The following is a 21544-nucleotide window of genomic DNA, read 5'->3' as shown; positions in this document are numbered from 1 at the left end:
AGAGCCCACCTGCCTCTGTGTCCCCAGCATGTGTCCAGGACACTGTCTCACCCTGATCATGATGGTGACCTGACTGGCCTCCCTTCTTAGGTCTAGGAGCCAGATTGCCAGAGCTCAGACCTTGGCCCCAAGACATAGGGATTCTGCAGCCTTGGTCAGCTCACTTGGGCTCTCTGTGCCCCAGCTCCTCACCTGTAAAGTGAGGAGAAGCCCCTGTTGACACCATGTGGCTGCTTGAGGACTGGGTGCGATGATAATATGTGGGAAGCCTTTAGCACAGTGCCTGGCAAATCACTGAGCTGCAGGATCATTGCTTCATTAGCTGTGTTTCCCCAGGTGTTTCCTTACAGTCTGTTCTCCTACAACATGAGAAAAAAATAAAAATGACAAGATCATGTCACTCCCTGCTCAGAATCCTTCAGCAACTTCTTCCAACTTGGAGTAACTCCACCCCTTTCTGTGGCCTCCGAGGCCCTGCAGGAGCTGGCCCTGGCCCCTCCCTGGCTCACTTTCTCCTCTCTCCCCTTGCTCCCTTGGCTCAGCCTTCCTGGCCCCCTACCCTTCACCATATTTCCAGCCATCTCCTGCAGCAGAGTCATTTTGCACTGGCTGTTCCTTCTGTCTGTGAAGTTTCTCCACCCTCATCCACTCAGTGGACACCTTCTCAGAGAGACCCTCCTTGACCAGTCTGTCGGAACTAGTCCCTCCCCTCCCTGACTCCCTCGAGCCCCTTCCCTTAAGACTTGGCCCCTACCTCATTCCCTGTTCATTTCCTGACTCTCCCTCCTGGACTGGCGGCTTCATGAGAGCAGGGACCTTGTTTGATCTACCTGGAGTAATGCCTGGTCCAGAGTAGATGCTCAAAGAATGGAACCAGCACAATAAAGTGAGATGGGTGTTAGAATAAGGTGGGGAGGACCCTGGTCTCCTTAGAAAGTCCTTGATGGAAAGGCATTGGCACTGAGGCTTCTGTCCTGGGCCTGCCATGTGGTCCCCTGGCAGGTTGCTTCACCTTCCTGGACACCAGTTTCCCCCTCTCTTGGCTGGACTGGTGTCCTGAAGCTGGCTTTCATTTAAACGGGTGGGCTGTCCTTGCCAGGTCTCCCTTGATCTGGTTATGTGCAACCTTCTGTCTTGCTAGCTGCTGGCATGACACAAGGTCACACATGGCTTGTAACAGCCAGGTGTGCACATCTCTTCCCAAATCCAGCTTCATGGGCATCTCTTTGGCAGTTTGAATTTGGCCATGGTGGTAGTATTTCTTTTCTTTTTCTTTTTCTGTTTCTTTTCTTTCTTTTTTTTTTTTTTTTTTTTTTGAGATGGAGTCTCGCTCTGTTCTCTAGGCTGGAATGCAGTGGCGCAATCTCGGCTCACTGCAATCTCCGCCTCCCGGGTTCACGCCATTCTCCTGCCTCAGCCTCCCGAGTAGCTGGGACTACAGGCGCCCGCCACCACACCCAGCTGATTTTTTGTTTTTTTAGTAGAGATGGGGTTTCACCGTGTTAGCCAGGATGGTCTCGATCTCCTGACCTCGTGATCCGCCCGCCTTGGCCTCCCAAAGTGCTGGGATTTCAGGCGTGAGCGACCACACCCGGCCTGGTGGTAGGATTTCTACAGATATCTACAAACACTACAAAATCAATCTCTCCCCTCCCCGGAAGAGAGGGTATTGTTCAAGTTACCAGCACACAACTGCTCTGGAGCCTTCACAAGGCCAGGCAGTTGGTCAGTCAGCCTCCACCATGACTGAGGGCTTCCTGCAGTGCAATGGCGCTGTCCGTGGTGCTGACCTGTTGTGAGCCCTTGCTGCGTGGAGGTCAGCATCTCCACCTCCCACCCCACTGTCACTACTTGCTGTGTTACACGGTGTTCTGAGCACGCTGTCCATGTTAACTGGTTGAATTTTCCCAACAACACAATGTGGTAGGCATTATTAATATCCCCCCTTTACAGATGAGGAAACAAAGCCACAAGAAGTTTCAGTAATCTACCAAAAGTCAAACAGGGAAAGGGGGTGCCAGGGCTGGGATTCAGACTTAAGCCACCTGGATGCATAGCCATGCACTTAACTGTCATGCTACACTGCCTCTCAGGCATGATGGTAACAACCCCAGTTGCAGCCTGCCTGGCGCTGGGATGAACAAATGCAGGATGCCACCGGTTGCATTTCACTCTCATGACCACTGACCAGGTGGGGGCTGTCACTGTCCCAACTCTGCAGAATGGAGAGGGGCTCTGAGAGGTGGGCTCCTTTGCGGAAGGCCCCTCTGAGCCCAGTGTCCTTCTGATGGCCTGCCCAGCTCTGTTGAGACAGCCGTATTTCTTGGTTCTTGCTATAGGTCCTGTGGAAAGACAGGCCCAATTGCAGGATAGATTGGAGGTTGTTTTGCGATGAGCATGGCTGTCAGTAGCTGTATGGCAGTCCTCCCGTTTGCCCTGCAGGTGGCATAGTAGAGGTGTGCGACCCTGGCCTGCCTCCTGTCCCTTCCTGACAGACCTCCCTGGCATTTCTAGAACTCGCTCCCTGTTAAAATCCTCTTGACCCCAGTCCTGAGCCCCAGACCCTTGGCCTGCTTCCCTCTTCAGGATGGGTCCTGCCACTTCCAGCCTCATGTCAGGACCCCTCTACCCTCATAGCTCACACGCCATCACCCTGGAGCCTCTCCCTCCCTCTTAGAACCCTTAGAACTCCTCTCCTTTTGGACAGAGCCCATGCTCCCTCCAAGACCTGCTGGTGCCGCATCCTCTCCAGCCTGGCTCTCGCCCTTTCTGCCTCCCTCCCTCATGCTCAGCCATCCAGCCTCTCACACCTCTGAGGCTTGCAGTCCCGCTCTTCAACCCTCTCACCCCCTCCAACACAACACACACACACACACTCACCCCAAACACTTTCCCACCTGCTGACTCTGCCGGGATAACTCCTACTCACCATGGGCTTCAGAGGACCCTTCCCTGACTCTACACCATCTCAGGGCCTTGTTATAAATCTCTGACACGAGCACCTGTGTCTCTCTTAGGCCATTGATCGATCGTGGAGCTAAATCTGCTTCCCTGCCAGGCTGGGAGCCCCGGCAGTCAGGGCAGGGTCTGGTCTGCTCCTTCTCAGTGCTGTGGGGGTGCCGCTGCCTGGGTGCACGTCCCGTCTCTGTCCAACCTTGGATTCCCTCTCCCAATTCTTGGAAACCAAGGCATGCCATTTGCCATAGACCCTCCTAGACCTCCCAGGGGGTGACAAGCACTGTACCTTTTGCATCCTGCTTAGTTGTATGCTTTTTTCCCCAGAGGGAGAGAAAGACTCTGATTGGGAATTCTAATTTAACTAACTTCAATTTAACTGTAGCCGTGTGCTGGGTCCTGTGACATATGTCATCTGGTGAAATCCTCATTACAGCCCTGCAAAGCAGAAGTTATCAACCCGTTCTACAGATAAGAGAAGCAGAGCGCAGGAAGGCTGAGTTTTCAAGAGGTCACACAGATGTTAGGCAATGGGGCTGGACTTCGAGGCTCTGGGCTTTGTGATTCAGAAGTCAGGACTTTCTTCCTTTTTCATAGCTTGGTTGATTCCGTTCTAAGCACTTACGAATCACCTGAGCTGGGCTGTGGCAGAGCTGTGAAGATGGGCTCATCACACAGAGAGTGTGCAGGGCTCAGTGGCTTGTGCAGGGAGTGGTGAAATAGAACAGCACCTTTCCCATGGTTCCAGCAAGCTGGGTTCTGCTCCCCAAGAGGAATTGCATCATCATTAAAGTGTTTTGAGTGGAGAAGGGAAGGAGGCTGTTACAGACTAGATTGTGTCTGCCCATCCCCATTCATGTGTTAAACCCTAACTCCCAGAACCTCAGAATGAGACTGTATTTGGAGACAGGGCCTTAAAGGGGTGATTAAGTTAAAATAAGGCTGGTAGGGTGGACCCTAATCCAATCTGACTGGTGTTCTTATAAGAAGAGGTGATTAGAACCCACAGAGAGATGCTAAGACGCAGGAATGGGAACGTGAGGACACAAGGAGAAGGCAGTCACCTGCAGGCTGAGGAGATGGGCCTCAGAAGGAGCCATCCCTGCTGACACCTTGTTATTGGACTTCGGGCCTCCATAGCTATGAGAAACACATATTGATAAGCCACTCGGTCTGTGGCATTTTGTTACGGCAGCCAGGAATCCTCCTGTAGGGTCTGACATGCCTCGGTCTGAGTGTTTGCAGCTCATGTTTGTAGTCAGGTCATCTTTTGGAGAAGATTTGCTGAAAAAGCAGTTTTTCAAGATGACCTCTGTGTGCAGGAGGCCTTCTAGGGCACCTCCACATCCAGAATCCCTGGTGAGTTCATGCAGGAGGCCTTTCGTGGCTCTTGGCAGGGCTGCCTCCATCCCTAACTCCAGTGGTTGCTTGGTTGCCATGGCGACAGCTTCCTCTATCCTGAGAGCAGGCTCCTGATGAGACATCTGGATGAGCCTCACTGTGCTCGGTGAAATTGGTGGAGCCCAAGGCTGCAGCCCTCTCTCTCATGGATCCCTGCCCTGCACCCAGCGTCCCCCTTGCTGAGGACACAAGCCAGTCTAGCCAGGCTGGCATCAGGGTTCTTGGGGTGCCAACCCCATGGGGAAAGCTGTAGATGGTGTGGAAATGAGTTTACTCTAGAACAGCGGGAAAGAGGCTGACTGGAAGTCAGGGAGCCAGGATTTCAGTCCTTACACTGCCAGGGCTCTGCGTGTGGCCCTGGGCAAATCACTGCGGGCCCTGGGCCTCCCCCTCCTCCTGGGTGGGGTTGGCACATGGGCAGTCCCTGCCTGCAGGAGTGGACTATTTGCCTGGCCTGTGCTGGGGCACAGCTCTCTGGGGTTATCACCATGTCTCAAAGTTCAGTTACTTGCTGTGGTTTTTCGATTAGCTTGCTGTGGGGTCTCCACTGGGGCCCCTCATGATGTGAATGAGTACTTGCACACTGCTTTGGCGTTTGTGGAGTGCTTTGCATACCTGCTCCTCACTTGAGCTCCTTGCCAGACTGAACCAGTGATGCTTCTTCATTTCACGTACCTGGCTTTATTTCCAGTCAGCAGAGATTTGCCCCGTAGAGGAGCAAGCAGCCCTTGGTTCCTGTGCCCATCTTACAGGAGAGGACGACCGGGGTGCAGACTGGTGCAGCTTGGCTGCTGTGGCTCCTGGAGGTGCAGCCACCTCCTCCAGCCTCATGTGGGGCTGGTGTGGCTGAGCTCGCATGGCTGGGCTCCAGGAGAGCAGGCCGTGCCTCTGGTAGCAGGAGATGAAGGAGTTTCTTTTTTTTTTTTACAGGTAAAATAAATTTTAATGATAAAATTATTTTAGTAATAAAAATCTTAATAATACAATTTATTTAACTAAATATACCCCAAATATTATCATTTCAACATTGGCCCTAGCTACATTTCAAGTGCTCTTTTTTTATTATTATACTTTAAGTTCTAGGGTACATGTGCACAACGTGCAGGTTTGTTACATATGTATACATGTGCCATGTTGGTTTGCTGCACCCATTAACTTGTCATGTACATTAGGTGTATCTCCTAATGCTATCTCTCCCCCCTCCCCCCACCCCACAACAGGTCCCAGTGTGTGATGTTCCCTTTCCTGTGTCCAGGTATTCTCATTGTTCAGTTCCCACCTATGAATGAGAACATGTGGTGTTTGGTTTTCTGTCCTTGTGATAGTTTGCTCAGAATGATGGTTTCCAGCTTCATCCATGTCCCTACAAAGGACAGGAACTTTTTTATGACTGCATAGTATTCCATAGTGTATATGTGCCACATTTTCTTAATCCAGTCTATCACTGATGGACATTTGGGTTGATTCCAAGTCTTTGCTATTGTGAATAGTGCCGCAGTAAACATACATATGCAGGTGTCTTTATAGTAGCATGATTTATAATCCTTTGGGTATATACCCTGTAATGGGATCTCTGGGTCAAATGGTATTTCTAGTTCTAGATCCTTGAGGAATCGCCTCACTGTTTTCCACAATGGTTGAACTAGCTTACCGTCCCACCAACAGTGTAAAAGTGTTCCTAGTTCTCCACATCCTCTCCAGCACCTGTTGTTTCCTGATTTTTTAATAACTGCCATTCTAACTGGTGTGAGATGGTATCTCATTGTGGTTTTGATTTGCATTTCTCTGATGGCGAGTGATGATGAGCATTTTTTCATGTGTCTGTTGGCTGCATAAATGTCTTCTTTTGAAAAGTATCTCTTCATATCCTTTGCCTACTTTTTGATGGGGTGGTTTGATTTTTTCTTGTAAATTTGTTTAAGTTCTTTGTAGATTCTGAAAATTAACCCTTTGTCAGATGAGTAGATTGCAAAAATTTTCTCCCATTCTGTAGGTTGCCTGTTCACTCTGATGGTAGTTTCTTTTGCTGTGCAGAAGTTCTTTAGTTTAATTAGATCCCATTTGTCTATTTTGGCTTTTATTGCCATTGCTTTTGGTGTTTTAGTCATAAAGTTCTTGCCCATGCCTATGTCTTGAATGGTATTGCTAGGTTTTCTTCTAGGGTTTTTATGGTTTTAGGTCTAACATTTAAGTCTTTATTGCATCTTGAATTAATTTTTGTATAAGATGTAAGGAAGGGATCCAGTTTCAGCTTTCTACATATGGCTAGCCGGTTTTCCCAGCACCATTTATTAAATAGGGACTCCTTTCCCCATTTCTTGTTCTTGTCAGGTTTGTCAAAGATCAGATGGTTGTAGATGTGTGGTGTTATTTCTGAGGACTCTGTTCTGTTCCATTGGTCTATATCTCTGTTTTGGTACCAACACCATGCTGTTTTGGTTCCTGTAGCCTTGTAGTATAGTTTGAAGTCAGGTAGCGTGAAGCCTCTACCTTTGTTCTTTTTGCTTAGGATTGTTTTGGGAATGAGGGCTCTTTTTTGGTTCCCTATGAACTTTAAAGTAGTTTTTTTCCAATTCTGTGAAGAGTCATTGGTAGCTTGATGGGGAGATGAAGGAGTTTCCATAAAAACCTCTGCATACCCAAGGACTATACGGGAGGCCTCTGTGGATCACACCTCCTGTGTCCTTGGCAGGGATGGCTGCAGACCTCACTCGTTGGTGAAAGAAACCCTGTTTTGCTGACTCCCCCAGGTGCAGGCTCTGAGCTCCCAGGGGTGGTCTGAACAGCTGGGGGCACCCAGCACCCCTACCCCAACCCACCAGGGTGAGGAGCTCCTTGTACTGTGGATGGGGGACCGGGGTAGGCCCACCTGTCCCTCCAGGGCTGCACTTGCTCCATCTGACATTGAACCTGGGGCTGTGTGCAGTAAAGAAGGGAGGCTGTGTGACCCAAGCAAGACTGCACCCCTTCCTCTAGGCCTGGGGCTGTGGGTGGCAGGGCAAATCCACCGTGTATGGGGCTTTCTGGGCACATAGCCATCCTTTGTTTAGCTAGCACCTCTGGCTGGTTTTCTGTTACAACAGCAGAGTCGAGTTGTTGCAGTTTCGATAGAGATCCTACATCTGGCTAGGCCTGAACTATTGACTCTCTGGCTCTTTGCAGAAAATACTTGCCAACTCTTCTGAATGTTTGCTCTCGGCTACTGGAAGGAAAAGGGGGTTCATTTCAAGACATGGGGGGCTGGAGCCAGACAACTGCCAGGTCCCTGGGCCCCTCCAGGGACCTGACAGCCCCTCCTTGCCCAGGACTTCACGGTCCCTGTTTCATGCCTATGGCTGCAGGTGTGAGTTTCTCCTCCTGCTCCCTGAGCCTCAGATGACACAGAGTCCAGAGAGCGTGAGAGACTGGCCTGAGGCTCCACAGCAGATGAAAGGCGGATTTGAGGCTCGGACCTGGGGTCGGTCCCTGGCAGCCAGGCAGAACAGGCCTGTCATCCAGCAGACCTTCTCAGCAGCTCACTTACAGAGCACCCACTCTGAGCCTGGTCCTATTCTCAGCACTTCACGTAGACTACCTTACCCCATCCTCATCTGGTAGCTGTGGAGTGCATTTGCTCTTCTGAAGTTTGGGAAACCAAGGCACAGAGAGGTTCAGAAACTTGCTCAAGGATACATAGCTAGCAAACAACAGAGCTGGAGCCACCCCCAGATCGTCAGGGGGCAGGGATCGCACTCTGGAGCCACAGAGGGTGTGTGGAAGACTTGAGCCCAGCTGAGTCCCAGCCCTGGTCTGACCCTTCTCTCCTTGTCCCTGAGCAATTAGCTTTTCCTCACCGAGCCTCTGTTTCCAATGTAGAAGGGGCACACCTCACTCACGGAAGGCAGAGGGGATTGGATGATCCACAGATGCAAAGCTAGTCCCGTGCAGCCAACCTGCTGCATGTGTTAGCTGCGGCAGGTACCAGGTGCTTGGCTGGGGTTTGGGGGATATAAACAGGAGAACGACTTTGCCCACAGTCAGGTGAATGACACAAGCAGGTCAGCCAGTATTTGCAACCTAAAAAGATCTCGCTCGTGGGCCTTGGAGCAGAGTGCAGTGGAGACCAGAGGAAGTGGTGTAGAAACCCATTCTTCCTGATGGACTTCACTGGACCAGCAGCACATGTGACATACTTCCCAGACCACAGCGCTCTTTTTCTTTTTTTTCTCCAGACAGAGTCTCACTCTGTCACCCAGGCTGGAGTGCAATGGCATGATTTCAGCTCACTGCAACCGCTGCCTCCCAGGTTCAAGTGATTCTCCTGCCTCAGCCTCCTGAGTAGCTGGGATTACTGGCGCCTACCACCATGCCCAGCTAATTTTTTTTTTGTAGTTTTAGTAGAGACAGGGTTTCACCATGTTGGCTAGGCTGGTCTCGAACTCCTGACCTCAAGTGATCCTCCCACCTCAACCTCCCAAAGTGCTGGGATTACAGGCGTGAACCACCATGCCCAGCCAGCACAGCGCTCTTGCGTTTGTACCACAGCAGCAATACTTTCAACACACTGCAGGGGGACAGCCCCTTTGAATGGCCTTTATCAGTGACCATCGGCTCGTAAAAAACCCCTCACACCCTGAGGCCTCCTTGACCAAGCCTCTTATCTCTGCTTCCCCTTGAGATGGTTTGCAACCTCTTGCCCCTGGGCCCTGATCAGAGGGAACCACAATGGGCTGATTCATTCATTCAGTCAGTCAGCAACTACTTACTAAGCACCTACTGTGTGCCAGGCGTTGAAGGTACAGTGGCAATCCTGACAGGCAGGTCCCTGCCCTCACTGGGGGCAGACAACAACAAACAGGCCAATAATGTAATAGACAGTGATTAATGCTTGCAAAAAGAGAAAGCAGAAAATCTATAATTAAGCAAGGTAAAATAAATGTTTATTCTGAGGGGCAGAGGAGATTTATAGGAGGTTACTTTGTAAAGGAGCATTCAGGCAGAGATCTGAAGGGCGTGCATGTGAGGACCCTGCAGTGGGAATATGCCCATCATGCCCTGGGCTGACCGGACACCTCCTCCATGCGCACAACCTGCAGCTTCTTCTAAGGGTCAGTGGGACCCGGCTGCGGGGGACTGTGGGCAGAGGAACCCAAGCTGGATTCGCGATCATGCACCCTGGCTCAGGTATCAGCTCTGCTGCTCACTGACTGTGGAACGCTCCGAACCTGTCTCTGGACCTAAGGAAAGCAAAGCGGAGCACCAGCTGCCTTCTACACCCTGTCAGTGTGTGTTGGGTTGGGGCTGGGGGCAAATGACTGTGAACAGAGTTTCTAAATTGGAAGGGCTGTTCCCAGGGAAAGGTTCAGAGTCGTCTCCTCATCTAATATTTGTCCACAGATCAGTCATGCAGTGAACATGTCCCAGGCACCAGCTCTGCGCAGGTCGTGTGTGAGGGGTGTGGGGGCACAGAGGTGAATCAGGTAGGGGAGCCAGCCCTGGAGCCGACTGCAGGGCGGGAGAGATGGGCACATACACAGCATGGTGGTCCTGAGGATGAGCAGATGGGTAGGGCCTAGCCTTGGTGGTCAGGCAGAGACTTGGAATGTTCCGGCAACTTCGAACTGCTGGATATGGTTGGCGGGTAAGGAGGGAGAAGCAGCCAAGGTGAGACTGAGGAAAAGCAGGCAGGGGCAGCAGGCCGGACAAATCTGACCTCCTCCGTGGAGTGGGAGAGGCCCCCACACAGGGTGGTAAGGAGTCCCGCAGCTGTTTGCGGAAGTTCACTCTAGCTGAGCTTGGGCACGGATCTCCATGGGGACAGAGATGCCGATGGCCTGGGCTGAGGGGCAGAGCAGAAGGGGCTTCAGGTGGAGGAGCCCCGGGACCTGAAGACTGGCTGGACAAGGGAAGGGCTTAGAATGAGGAAGAAGCTCTCCTGATGCCTGGCTTGGTGCCCCAGGGCTGGGGATGGGGAAATGGGGAGTTCTAGAAAAGGCGCGATGTGGGGGCCTGTCAGTGTGGGGGGCTGTCGGTGTGGGGGTCTGTCGGTGTGGGGGGCTGTCGGTGTCGGGGGCTGTCGGTGTGGGGGGTCTGTCAGTATGGGGAATCTGTCGGCGTGGGGGTCTGTCGGTGTGGGGATCTGTCGGTGTGGGGGGCTGTCGGTGTGGGGGGTCTGTCGGTATGGGGAATCTGTCGGTATGGGGGATCTGTCGGTGTGGGGGTCTGTCGGTGTGGGTGGCTGTCGGTGTGGGTGGCTGTCGGTGTGGGGGTCTGTCGGTGTGGGTGGCTGTCGGTGTGGGGTGGCTGTCGGTGTGGGTGGCTGTCGGTGTGGGTGGCTGTCGGTGTGGGGGGCTGTCGGTGTGGGGGGCTGTCGGTGTGGGGTGGCTGTCGGTGTGGGTGGCTGTTGGTGTGGGTCGCTGTCGGTGTGGGGGGCTGTTGGTGTGGGGGGCTGTGCAGGCGCCCATAGCACTGGCATTGTGTCTGCTCTTATTTTCCAACTCCCAGAAGCACCTTGGGTGGGTTAGTGTCCTGTGGCTGCTGTAGCAAATTGCCATAAACTTCATGGCTTCAAACAACAGGTATATTCTCACCGTCCTGGGGCCACAAGTTCTCAATCCAGGTGTTGGCAGGGCTATGCTCTCTCTGAAGGCTCTAGGGGAGGAGGCTTCCTTGTCTCCTCCAGCTCCAGGGCTCCAGGTGTTCCTATAGCCATCACTCCCATCTCTGCATTTGTCTCCACGTGGCCTTCTCCTCTGGTGTCTCCTCTTCTGTTTCTTAGAAGGTCACTTGTCATTGCATTTAGAGCCCACCTGGGTAATCCAGGGTGATCTCATCTCAAGATCTTCAACTACATCTGCAAAGACCCTTTTCCCAAATGAGATCACACTCCACAGTCTCTGAGGATTAGGATGTGATGGACGTATACTATGCTAATGTATTTGTGGGGGCCACTCTTCAACCCACCGCACTGGAGAAAGATGGTCTGTGCTCGGTTGAGGCGTATGGGATTGAAGAGCGATTTTACCTTCTCTCCTTTTCATCCTCTCTGCGTAACTTGCTCCGCTCTCTGGAATTCCTACCTGTGTCTGACAAACTTTTCCTGCAGGGAAAATGACTCTTAGCTGCTAGAGTGTGATTGGAAGTGAAACAAAAGCCCACCAGACAGTTGGAGTGGAATTAGGTGGAAAAACAGAAGGTGAATAATTCAAGCCGCTTTGCCAGGGGAAGCGGGACTCTTAAATGAGCCTAATTATGCTCTTTCCTAAGGGAGGCCAGTCCTGAAATGAACCTTGTGAAGCAGTTTTTCAAGTAGGATTTAGGCGGCTATCATGAAGCAGGGGTGGGGCCACCTGCGGTTAGTCCTGGAAAGGAAAGGGCCCAGACCTTCATTTTGCAGATGGGGAAACCAAGGCTTGCAGAATGGAAATGATGTCCCAGTGAGAGCCAAGACCAGACGCCCAGCCGGGGGTCCCCAGCTTCTGACCTGGTGCTGGTCCTGCCAAAGTTAAAGCCACCGAGTGTAGTCACAGGGCCAAATGCTTCAAAGTCTACACACAGGGGGCCACGATGTGAGCCAAAACGGTGTGTTCGCGGTAGCTGAGTTTGGGCCTAATTCTTGTGCCCCGGAGGCTTCTCCCACAGCTACTTCCCTTGTCAGGAGTCCATCTTCAGGCCCCTGTGTTATGACGGATTGAGGGAGCGCCACCAGGGACCGCCCCACTTGGTAATTAATTTCTTTTGCAAAGAGCTGGGCTGCAGGCCCGGGTAGGTCCTATGGCCACCTGAGCCAAGGTCTTGGAGAGGTGGTCTCAGGCACCAGGTGAGCATGGACCCAGCCCAGTGCCCACACCCTGGAGGGTCCTGTGCTGCCCAGAGGTTCTGGGCACGGCTCTGGGCCCTGGAATTCAGAGGCTCGGGACTGCTTGCCTCCCCAGGGAGCTCTTACCTTGGGGACCCTGTTGTGGGGGACCTGCCGCATTGGCCATGACAGTGATTTTCTGCAGGGTGATGTGGATGCAGGGCCTCTGTGACTCACATGATTGTTTCACACCACCCACCCTATCCAAAGACAGAGAGAAACAGCAGGAGAGATTCCCCTGTGATGGCTCCCCCATGGTCCTGGGCTGTTGGTGGGACCCAGGTTTGGGGGACTTTATCTCTCCAAAGTCAGGCCCTCGATCCCTTTGCCTTTGGGGACTCTGTGTCCCCAGCCTATACATGGGGTACTCGATTGAGTGTCTGTGCCCATCGGCCGGCCCTGGGTTACTGTGGCTCGGGTATGTTTGCCACAGGGCTACAGATGTAATGGAGCCCTGCGTACTTTTATTACTTACTTAATTAGTTTATTTATTTTTGAGATGGAGTCTTGATCTGTTACCCAGTCTGGAGTGCAGTGGCACGATCTCAGCTTACTGCAACCTCTGCCTCCCAGGTCAAGCAATTCTGCTGCCTCAGCCTCCCAAGTAGCTGGGATTTCAGGCATACACCACCACGCCTGGCTAATTTTTTTTTTTTTGTATTTTTAGTAGAGACGGGGTTTGGCATGTTGGTCAGGCTGGTCTCGAACTCCTGAGCTCAGGTGACCTGCCCACCTCGGCCTCCCAAAGTGCTGGGATTACAGGTGTGAACCATGGCGCCCGACCTCCTACATACTGTGAAAAGTTCTGAAACATCCCCAGGTGGGAAAGGAAGGAGCGTTTGGGTGGACGCTGAACCTGTCGGGGGGTGCAGGTTTTGCAGTGGTAGCAAACAACCTGAAGATCTCTGAGGCTTCAAACACCCACTTCGAACCTCCCACTCACACTGCAAACGTGTCCGTCACAGGCTGGCTTCGGTGCGATCTCACTGCAGAGGGAACGGTATCACAGCAGACCACGCGCTGGCTCTCAAAACTTCAGCCTGGAAGTAACATGCCTCACTTGTCTATTCATTGGCAGAAGCAACAAGCCACTGGCCACTCTGGGTCCTGAAAGGCTGAGGGAGAGGTCTCCCCTGGGAGAGAACCTGGAATGTTCAGGGAACGCCCTGTGTGTCAGCATTTGACTTCATCCCAACCGAGTCCTCCTGCACCCACTGTGCCCCATGAGTTATAACCCCAGGAAATACAGCGAGAATACATGTCCTGATGACACAAGCAGAACTCATGCGGGACCCACATTCCCGGGCACTTCTGGTTTTTTTTTTTTTTTTTTTTTTTGAGACAGAGTCTCACTCTGTCACCCAGGCTGGAGTGCAGTGGCCAGATCTCAGCTCACTGCAAGCTCCGCCCCCCGGGTTTACGCCATTCTCCTGCCTCAGCCTCCCGAGTAGCTGGGACTACAGGCGCCCGCCACCTCGCCCGGTTAGTTTTTTGTATTTTTTAGTAGAGACGGGGTTTCACCGTGTTAGCCAGGATGGTCTCAATCTCCTGACCTCGTGATCCGCCCGTCTCGGCCTCCCAATGTGCTGGGATTACAGGCTTGAGCCACCGCACCCGGCCTCCCGGGCACTCCTGTTGCTGCCAAGCCTCCCGTGGCTTTTGTGTGTCTCAGGGTGTGCAGAGAGAATTTAGCCCCGTCTGCCCTGCCTCTCTAGTGCACATTGTCCATGGGCTGTGACATTTCCATGGGCTGTGAATGTGTGTGACATTTCCTCAGTGGCTGCACTTTTTCTCTGGATCCCATTTTAGTGAAGTTCAGTAAGGAGCTGAGAGCTTCCCTGAGCGGGTAGCAGGTCCTGGAAAGCCATGGGAGGTATCTGGCCCGTGAGGGTGGGGCTGCCGGGCGGGCGCTGGCGAAATCGGCGTGGCAGGAGGAGGGCTCTTTTTTCCCTTGGCCCTTCAGTATCATTTTTCATTATTTAATCGCTGCTTCTTTTCATACTAGGAAAACTGTAGTTTCCCGGGAAACCAGCCAGGCAGTGATGACAACTCGTTTTTCCCTCTTTATTTTTATGTGATTCTCAGTTTCTGGTTAATGATGTGCTCCCGGGAGGCAAGATTGGAGCACGAGCACAGAGACCCTTGTAAGTGCTTTCTGACTGCACAGATCAGCCATTAGTTTTTCCTGGCATTTTACAAACCCTCGTGTTTAGAGAGGTCGGAAGATACTGCTTTCTTGCTTACCTTTTTCTTTTTTTTTTTTTTTTTGACAGTCTTGCCCTGTCACCAGGCTGGAATATAATGGCGCGATCTCAGCTCACTGCAACCTCCACCTCCTGGGTTCAAGTGATTCCCCTGCCTCAGCCTCCCGAGTAGCTGGGACTACAGGCATATGCCACCGCTAATTTTTTTTTAGTAGAGATGGGGTTTTGCCATGTTGGTCAGGCTTGTCTCCAACTAATTTTTTTTTTTTTTTTTTTTTGTATTTTAGTAGAGATGGGGTTTTACCATGTTGGCCAGGATGGTCTCGATCTCCTGACCTCATGATCCACCTGCCTCGGCCTCCAAAAGTGCTGGGATTACAAATACTGCTTTCTTATTGAGAGAGGCAGCAGCTTGGGTGGAGGAAGAGGGAGGGCAGATGGATTTCAGAGTTTCAATCCGTATTTTCCAGAGAGAAAATAATAATGGAAACTGACATTCGTTGAGCTTTGCAACGCATCAGACAATGTGTGAAGGGCTTTGCCTCTGATGGTCTTCACAGAAAAGTGATAAAGTCATACTGCTGACTCATTTTACAGATGAGGAAGCTGAGGCACGGATAGCTGGGAACTCGCTCAGGGTCACACAGCCAGGAGGTGACAGAGCTGGGATTCAAACCCCAGACCTTCCGACTCCAGGGTTCACATTCACCTGAAAAGTCAGAGGGAACAGACCGTGCAAAGCCCCATGCAGGGCCGGCGAGACCGGAGCCCAAGGTCATTGCTGTGAGAGGGGAGAGGGCCTTTCTGTCAGGGTGACAGGTGGGATCTGAAGCTGGAAAGCTGGAGAGAGGCTCGGTGGGGGCCAGTCCTTGCATGCTCCAAGAGATGCTGATCTGCTGCTGGGCAGCAGGGAAGGGCCAGGAAAAGAGCAGGTGCTGGGGCCGGGGAAGTCATGAGGCTGAATCCAGGCTTACCACTCACACCTGGGCCACCCCAGGCAAGTTGCTCATCTTCTCTGTGCTCCAGTGTAACAGTCAGGGATACTGCCTTTGCATGCCTTTGCATGCAGTAAAGTCCGTGACTCTGAACAAAAAGTGGACATTTATTGGCTCCCATCTTTAACATTCTGTGGGGAATGGCTTCAGGTTCAGCTTGATGCAGGATTCCAATGGCATCACCAGATCTTTCTCTGCACTCTTTCCACTGTCTGCCCCACCCTCAAGCTCCAGGGTTTCTCCTCATCCTGGCAGCAGATAGAAGCCCCTTCTTTCTACACCACCCAGCCCGGCAGGGGTGACCAAGCTGCATCCCAACCTTTTCAGTATTCCAAGTCCTGGGGGCTGGAGGGCACAGATCAGAACCAAGATGGGGCCGACCCCAAAACCCAGAAGAACCTTTGCCCAAAGGAGAATCTCCATACTGCGGCCAGAAGAAGGGGAGTGGGTGCTGGGGGTAGGAAGGGGATCTCCCAGATGCCCACACACTCAATTCCAGACACAATTTGAAGAGGGACCGGGAAGACTTGAAATCATTCTCCAAGAGCATCCACCACCCAGCATGCAGTAGGCACACAATAAATGTTCTTTTCCTTCTGCTTGGCAACCAACAGGGGGAGGAGGGCAGAGGAGAGGGGCTCCACAGGTCAGTGCTATGTGTGGCTGGAACTGATACACCCTCACTGGGGTGGGGTGCGGGGGGGGTGCAGGTCAGGAGGGAAGTGGTGGGTCCAGCTCCATGGGGACAGTGGACAGGCACCTAGAAGGGGGGGCTGGCAGGCGGTTCACCATGCAGGTCTGCAGCTCAGGGGGACACTCGGCTGGGATGCATTTTGAGGGTCTCAGGAACAGAGAGGCAGTTCAGACGCAAGGGTGGATGGCTTTGCCTGGGAGAGGTGTCGGAAACCTCCAGGAAGGCAGAACATTGAGGGTGCGCTTAACTGCCCCTTCCTTGACCGCACTGCTCCCAGACATCGTGGACATCAAGCCGGCCAACATGGAGGACCTCACGGAGGTGATCACAGCATCTGAGTTCCACCCGCACCACTGCAACCTCTTCGTCTACAGCAGCAGCAAGGGCTCCCTGCGGCTCTGCGACATGCGGGCAGCTGCCCTGTGTGACAAGCATTCCAAGCGTAAGTGCCCGTGCCTGGGGTAGGGGGCTGTGCAGCGGGCAGGTGGGCGGGCGGGGATGTCCTGTCCTGGTGCAGCTGCTGCAGGGGTGGTGGTGGGTATGGGATGAGCATGTCCTGGACTGGTCAAGGTGGGTGAGCCCATTGTTTCTTTAGTGCTGGCTGGTCGGGGAGCCTGGTCTTGCCACCTGCTGCCCCCCAGAGTCCCTGCACAGCTAGGAACATCCCAGCTTCTAGGTTCAGGGCTCTAGGACGAGGGTCAGGGCATCCAGAAGGTAAGGAGGCACCAAACTTAAATGTCATCTCCTCTCGGAAACCTTCCCGGACCCCTACTTTAGATGAGGATCCTGCTCTGTGGCCCTGCAGCCCCCAAAGCTTCCCCCTCTTCTGGAACTAGCCACACCCGACGAACTTGCTGTGGGCTGCCCATCTTCTCCGGCTCCTTGGAGCAGAGTCTGTAACATGTGCCCTCATCCTAGAGCCTACCACAGGGCCTGCTGTGGGGGTCCCACAGGGGTATCCGTGGAGGTCTGGGGCTGAATGAGTTCCAGGGGACATTTTGTGACACAGCAACCCCCAGCATAACAGCTCACACCGCGCACTCACTCTGAGCCCAGCCCCCACCGAGGGCTTCACCTGTGAGCTCATCGAATCTTCACACAAGCCCCGGGAGGTGCTGTTCAAAAGAGGCAACAGAAGTTCCAGTTACTGGCCCAAGGTCACCCACATTCAGTAGTGGCAGGGCTGGGCTGCCTGGCACTGGGTTGTGGCCACGGGCTCACACTGCACAGCTGTCCCAGAGGCCCCTGAAGGTGCGGGATCAGGCCATGGCATCCTCCTTCCCAGACAGCCCTGCAGGGCTAGCAAGGGGCCAGGCAGGAGGGGGGTGTCCCCCAGGCAGAGGGTGGGGACTTTGGTTATCTGGTTCCCCTCACTGTCTGTCCCCAGCGCCTACCACAGTGTCTGGAAATAAGCTCTTGTTGAATAAACCCAGAGGAGCCTGACTGAAGCCTGGGTGCCGGTGGCAGAGGGCTGGTTGGGAGTGACAGGGCCACACTGTTGCCTTAGGGAGTCTGGTTTTGCTGGGCAGTCAGAGACAGGGTGCACACCAGCCCCAGGACTCAGGCTCAGGGCCCCCCAAAACCTCCAACTTCTGCCTCCTTCTTTGGCCAAGTTCTGGCCCCACATCCACCCCTTCATCTCCTCTGGGTTTGTCCACGCTCCGTGTGTCACACTCAGCCATCCAGGCATTCAGTAGGCGCCTATTCCCAGCATGGGCGTGCAGCAGAGGCCAACCCTCGGGAGCTGGCATCTGCTGGGGAGACAGGCAGTGAACACACACCTGACGCATGTCAGGGTGTGGCGAGCAATGGCACCAACACCCACAAAGTCAAGTGCAGGGACAGAGGAGGTCAGGGAGGGCCTCCCTGAAGAGATCACAGTGGAACAGACACCCTGAGGGGGTGGGCCATGCTGATCTCTGGGGAAGAATGTTCTAGAAGGAGGGAACTGCAGTGGCCATGACTCCAGACATTGCCTGTAGGTCAAAGGAGGGACTGGGTTTTGTTCTGGGTGAGCTGAGGAGAAGCTGTGGGTTGTCGTGAGATGGGGACTTGAGGACGAGGAGGAGATGCTGCAGAGGGTCCCTGGGGGAGCAGGCATCGGAGGCCCCTACAGGGTCTGCAGGAAGAAATGGTGACCCTGAGGGCGGGGGTGGGGGTTAGGAGGTGGGGCAGGGCTCACCTGGCTGCCCCTCGGGATGTTGCTTGGAGGTCGAGCTTTGCCTTGTGGGGCGTGACTCTGCAGTTTGGTTCGAGCTGTGTGTGAAGGTGGGGCTGTGGCCTGAAACAACAGGGGGTGCAGGGGACCAGCAGGCAGGCTTCAGACCTACAAACCTGAGGCCCGTATTGGGTTCCAAGGAAAAGGGTCAGGTAGGCAGCCAGATGTCCAGGCAGCAGTGCCGCCTGGAGGTAAGTGTGGAGTTAGTGGCCCGTGGACGGATGGGAGGCCAGAGACCAGCTGAGATACCCCAAGTGCAGGGGGCCCGGGGCTGTGTCCTGTGCACCACAACAAAGGACCACACACTTGGTGGCTTGAAACAGGGCATATGTATCGTCTCAGGCCACAGTCCCACACCCGGCTCACTGGCCAGAATGAAGGTGCTGTGGGCTGGTGCTTTCCGGAGGCTCTTCGGGAACACCTGTTTCCCTGTCTCTTTTAGAGGTGCTTCTAGAGGCGCTGCGTTCCCTGGCACGTGGCCCCTCTCCCCCATTCTCCAAGCCCACAGCAGCCAAGCCTCTCTCATGACTCTGACCCTCCTGTCTGTCTTTCGAGTCTAAAGACCCTTGTGATCACCTTGTCCTCCCCGCCCCCACTCTGATGATCCAGGATGACTTCACCATCTCAAGAATGGCTGAGTTGTAGCCTTGGTTTCATCTTTGGCCTTAATTTGACTTTGCCGTGTAGCACAGCATAGTCACAGGTGTGAAGAATCAGGACGCAGCCATCGCTGGGGGCCATTCCACTGCCCACTGCAGGGCACTGCCCCCACCACCTACGCCACCTACGCCTCCAGCCCATTGACTCAGGCCGCATGGGCCTCCAGCTGTGCCTGTGTGCAGCCAGCTCTGGATCAGAATGGGATGGGAGAATATTGGGGAAGAGAGGGGACTCTTCCTGCTCCTGGTCCAGTCCCCGACCCTGTGTGAGCCCTGTGGGAAGGAGGATGGGCTTTCATGGCACCCCGCTGTTTATGCGGGTGGAAATCCAGAAACATCCTCAACATCCTAATCTTAAATGCTAAGATTATTCAACTCTTCTAAAATGAGCTAGGCAGCTTTTTCTTTCTTTTTCTGGAACCATTGGTGTAATATATCTGCTCCTTGAAGTATTAGGAAAACTTGTGTGTAAATCTATTTGGCATCCTTTTGAGGGAGAGAAGGAAAATGTTAAGCTACCAGTTTAAAATGCCTAGAAAATGATGTCGACAATGATGACATCCATGTAACAGGATATAGTTTGGTCATGTCAACTATTGTTGTAGAAGATTTTTTAATGCCATGGGGAAGTGATGATGATGAAAGATTTAGGGGATAACAAAATTAAGGCTATGACCACCAAAAAAAATGGAAACAGAGAAAACTCTGGAAAGAAATACACGGAGTTGTCCCTGAGTGGTGAGCTGTAAGAAACTGATGGGATATTTTCTTTTTATTTTTCTGTGTATTTTTATTTTAATGATGGATTTGAACTTTGAATCAGAAAACATGTGTGTGCAGGAAGGGTGGAATTTAGGGAGAACAGAGACAGGCATAGGACAGTTTTGTGTACCCTTCAATGTTAGTGTGACATTTTTCAGTGGGCCAGAGGGGGCAGTCAGACCCCCTTTGGCTCCCGAAGCCTGTGCTATCTGGTTCCCCAGGGCAGAAGCAGCGGTCACATGTACCTTGCACATTGCGTGAGTCCAAGTACAGACGCATCCATTTCAGTCACATAATTTCATATGCCTGGTAATGTATGAGCCTCGTGTGAATCAGCCAACGAACTCAAGAGTACAAGAAATATGAGTATTTTCGATGACTCCATTCAATTTCATTCTTCACCCCCAGCTCCCAGGGCTGCAGTGAATATTGACTTTAGGGCCTCGGCAGATTCTGCTCCTCTCCGGATTGCACTGAGGTTCCAGAAGGCTCTGGCAGGCCGAGGTGCAGAGAGAGGGACATGGTGTCTTCCAGGCCACTGAGGACTTTTGACTATGCCTGGGCGACCTTGGGGCCAGGTCCTTGCTGAGAAATCCCCAAGGGCCTGTTGCCTGTGCCCAGTGACTCACCTGGGAGGTTGGCATCATGCTGACCTCTGGGGGCTTTTGCCCCCACCAGTGATCCCAAGTCTGTAGACAGGGTGGGGCCGCCTGTGATTTACTAAGGTTTTATGTACACTTTTTGCACACACAGTCATAGGCGAAGTTGGTTTTTAATTTTCTTTTCCTATACTTTCTTTGCCCAATGTTAAGATTATTCAACTCTCCTAAAATGAACTGGGCAGCTTTTTCTTTCTTTTTCTAGAACAGTTGATGTAATATATCTGCTTCTTGAAATCTTAGGAAAACTTGTGTGCAGATCTATTTGGTGTCCTTTTGAGAGAGAGAAGAATTTTTTTCTTTTTTTTTTTTAGACAGAATTTGGCTCCATTGCCCTGACACGATCTTGGCTCACTGCAGCCTCCACCTCCTGGGTTAAAGGGATTATCTCACCTCAGCCTCTGGAGTAGCTGAGATTACAGGTGTGTACCACCATGCCTGGCTATTTTTTTTTTTTTGTATTTTTAGTAAAGACAGGGTTTTGCTATGTTGGCCAGGCTGGTCTCGAACTCCTGGCCTCCAGTGCTGGGATTACAGGCATGAGCCACCATACCCAGCCAAGAAAAGAAAAATTTTAAAAAACCAGCTTAATTTCTTTTTTGATTACTGATTTATGCAAATTTTATTTAAAATTTTTCTGGAATATTTTTCATTCTCAAACTCAATATCCTGTACGGACACTTTCTCTTTCATGCCAGCAAAAAGATTGTGCAGCAATTTTTAGCATGCTTTTACAGCTTCCATTTCTCCTCGTTTAATTTGCCACACATCGGGGTGAGTGGCTGAAGTGTCTGTCCTTCCGCGTGCCTTGTCCAGGCTGTGTTTTGCTCTGAGGCTCTCATGGGAAATCAAGCACGCAGCTGATTTCCAATTAGCAGGTGGTGGCTGTTTTTAATCTGAACACAAATGGCTGTTATTTGAGCTAATTTTTTTTTTTTTTTTTTTTGAGGCGGAGTCTCGCTCTGTCGCCCGGACTGGAGTGCAGTGGCCAGATCTCAGCTCACTGCAAGCTCCGCCTCCTGGGTTTACGCCATTCTCCTGCCTCAGCCTCCCGAGTAGCTGGGACTACAGGCGCCCGCCACCTCGCCCAGCTAGTTTTTGTATTTTTAGTAGAGACGGGGTTTCACCGTGTTAGCCAGGATGGTCTCGATCTCCTGACC

At 52.5% G+C, this 21544-nt stretch overlaps 1 protein-coding gene across 1 annotated transcript in view; it reads left to right on the top strand.

Annotated features, from left to right (window-relative positions):
- The window catches only part of PPP2R2C (protein phosphatase 2 regulatory subunit Bgamma), a 154031-nt gene that overhangs the window by 111302 nt on the left and 21185 nt on the right, over window positions 1–21544 (top strand). Inside the window, exon 6 of the mRNA XM_010370045.2 lies at window positions 16364–16528. Coding sequence (XP_010368347.1) covers window positions 16364–16528 — 165 coding nt within the window. The remainder of the gene's footprint in view (window positions 1–16363; window positions 16529–21544) is intronic.

This window comes from Rhinopithecus roxellana, chromosome 2 (genome assembly GCF_007565055.1).
Source record: "Rhinopithecus roxellana isolate Shanxi Qingling chromosome 2, ASM756505v1, whole genome shotgun sequence".
Taxonomy (NCBI): Eukaryota; Metazoa; Chordata; class Mammalia; order Primates; family Cercopithecidae; genus Rhinopithecus; species Rhinopithecus roxellana.
This window is presented reverse-complemented; position numbering and strand designations above follow the sequence as displayed.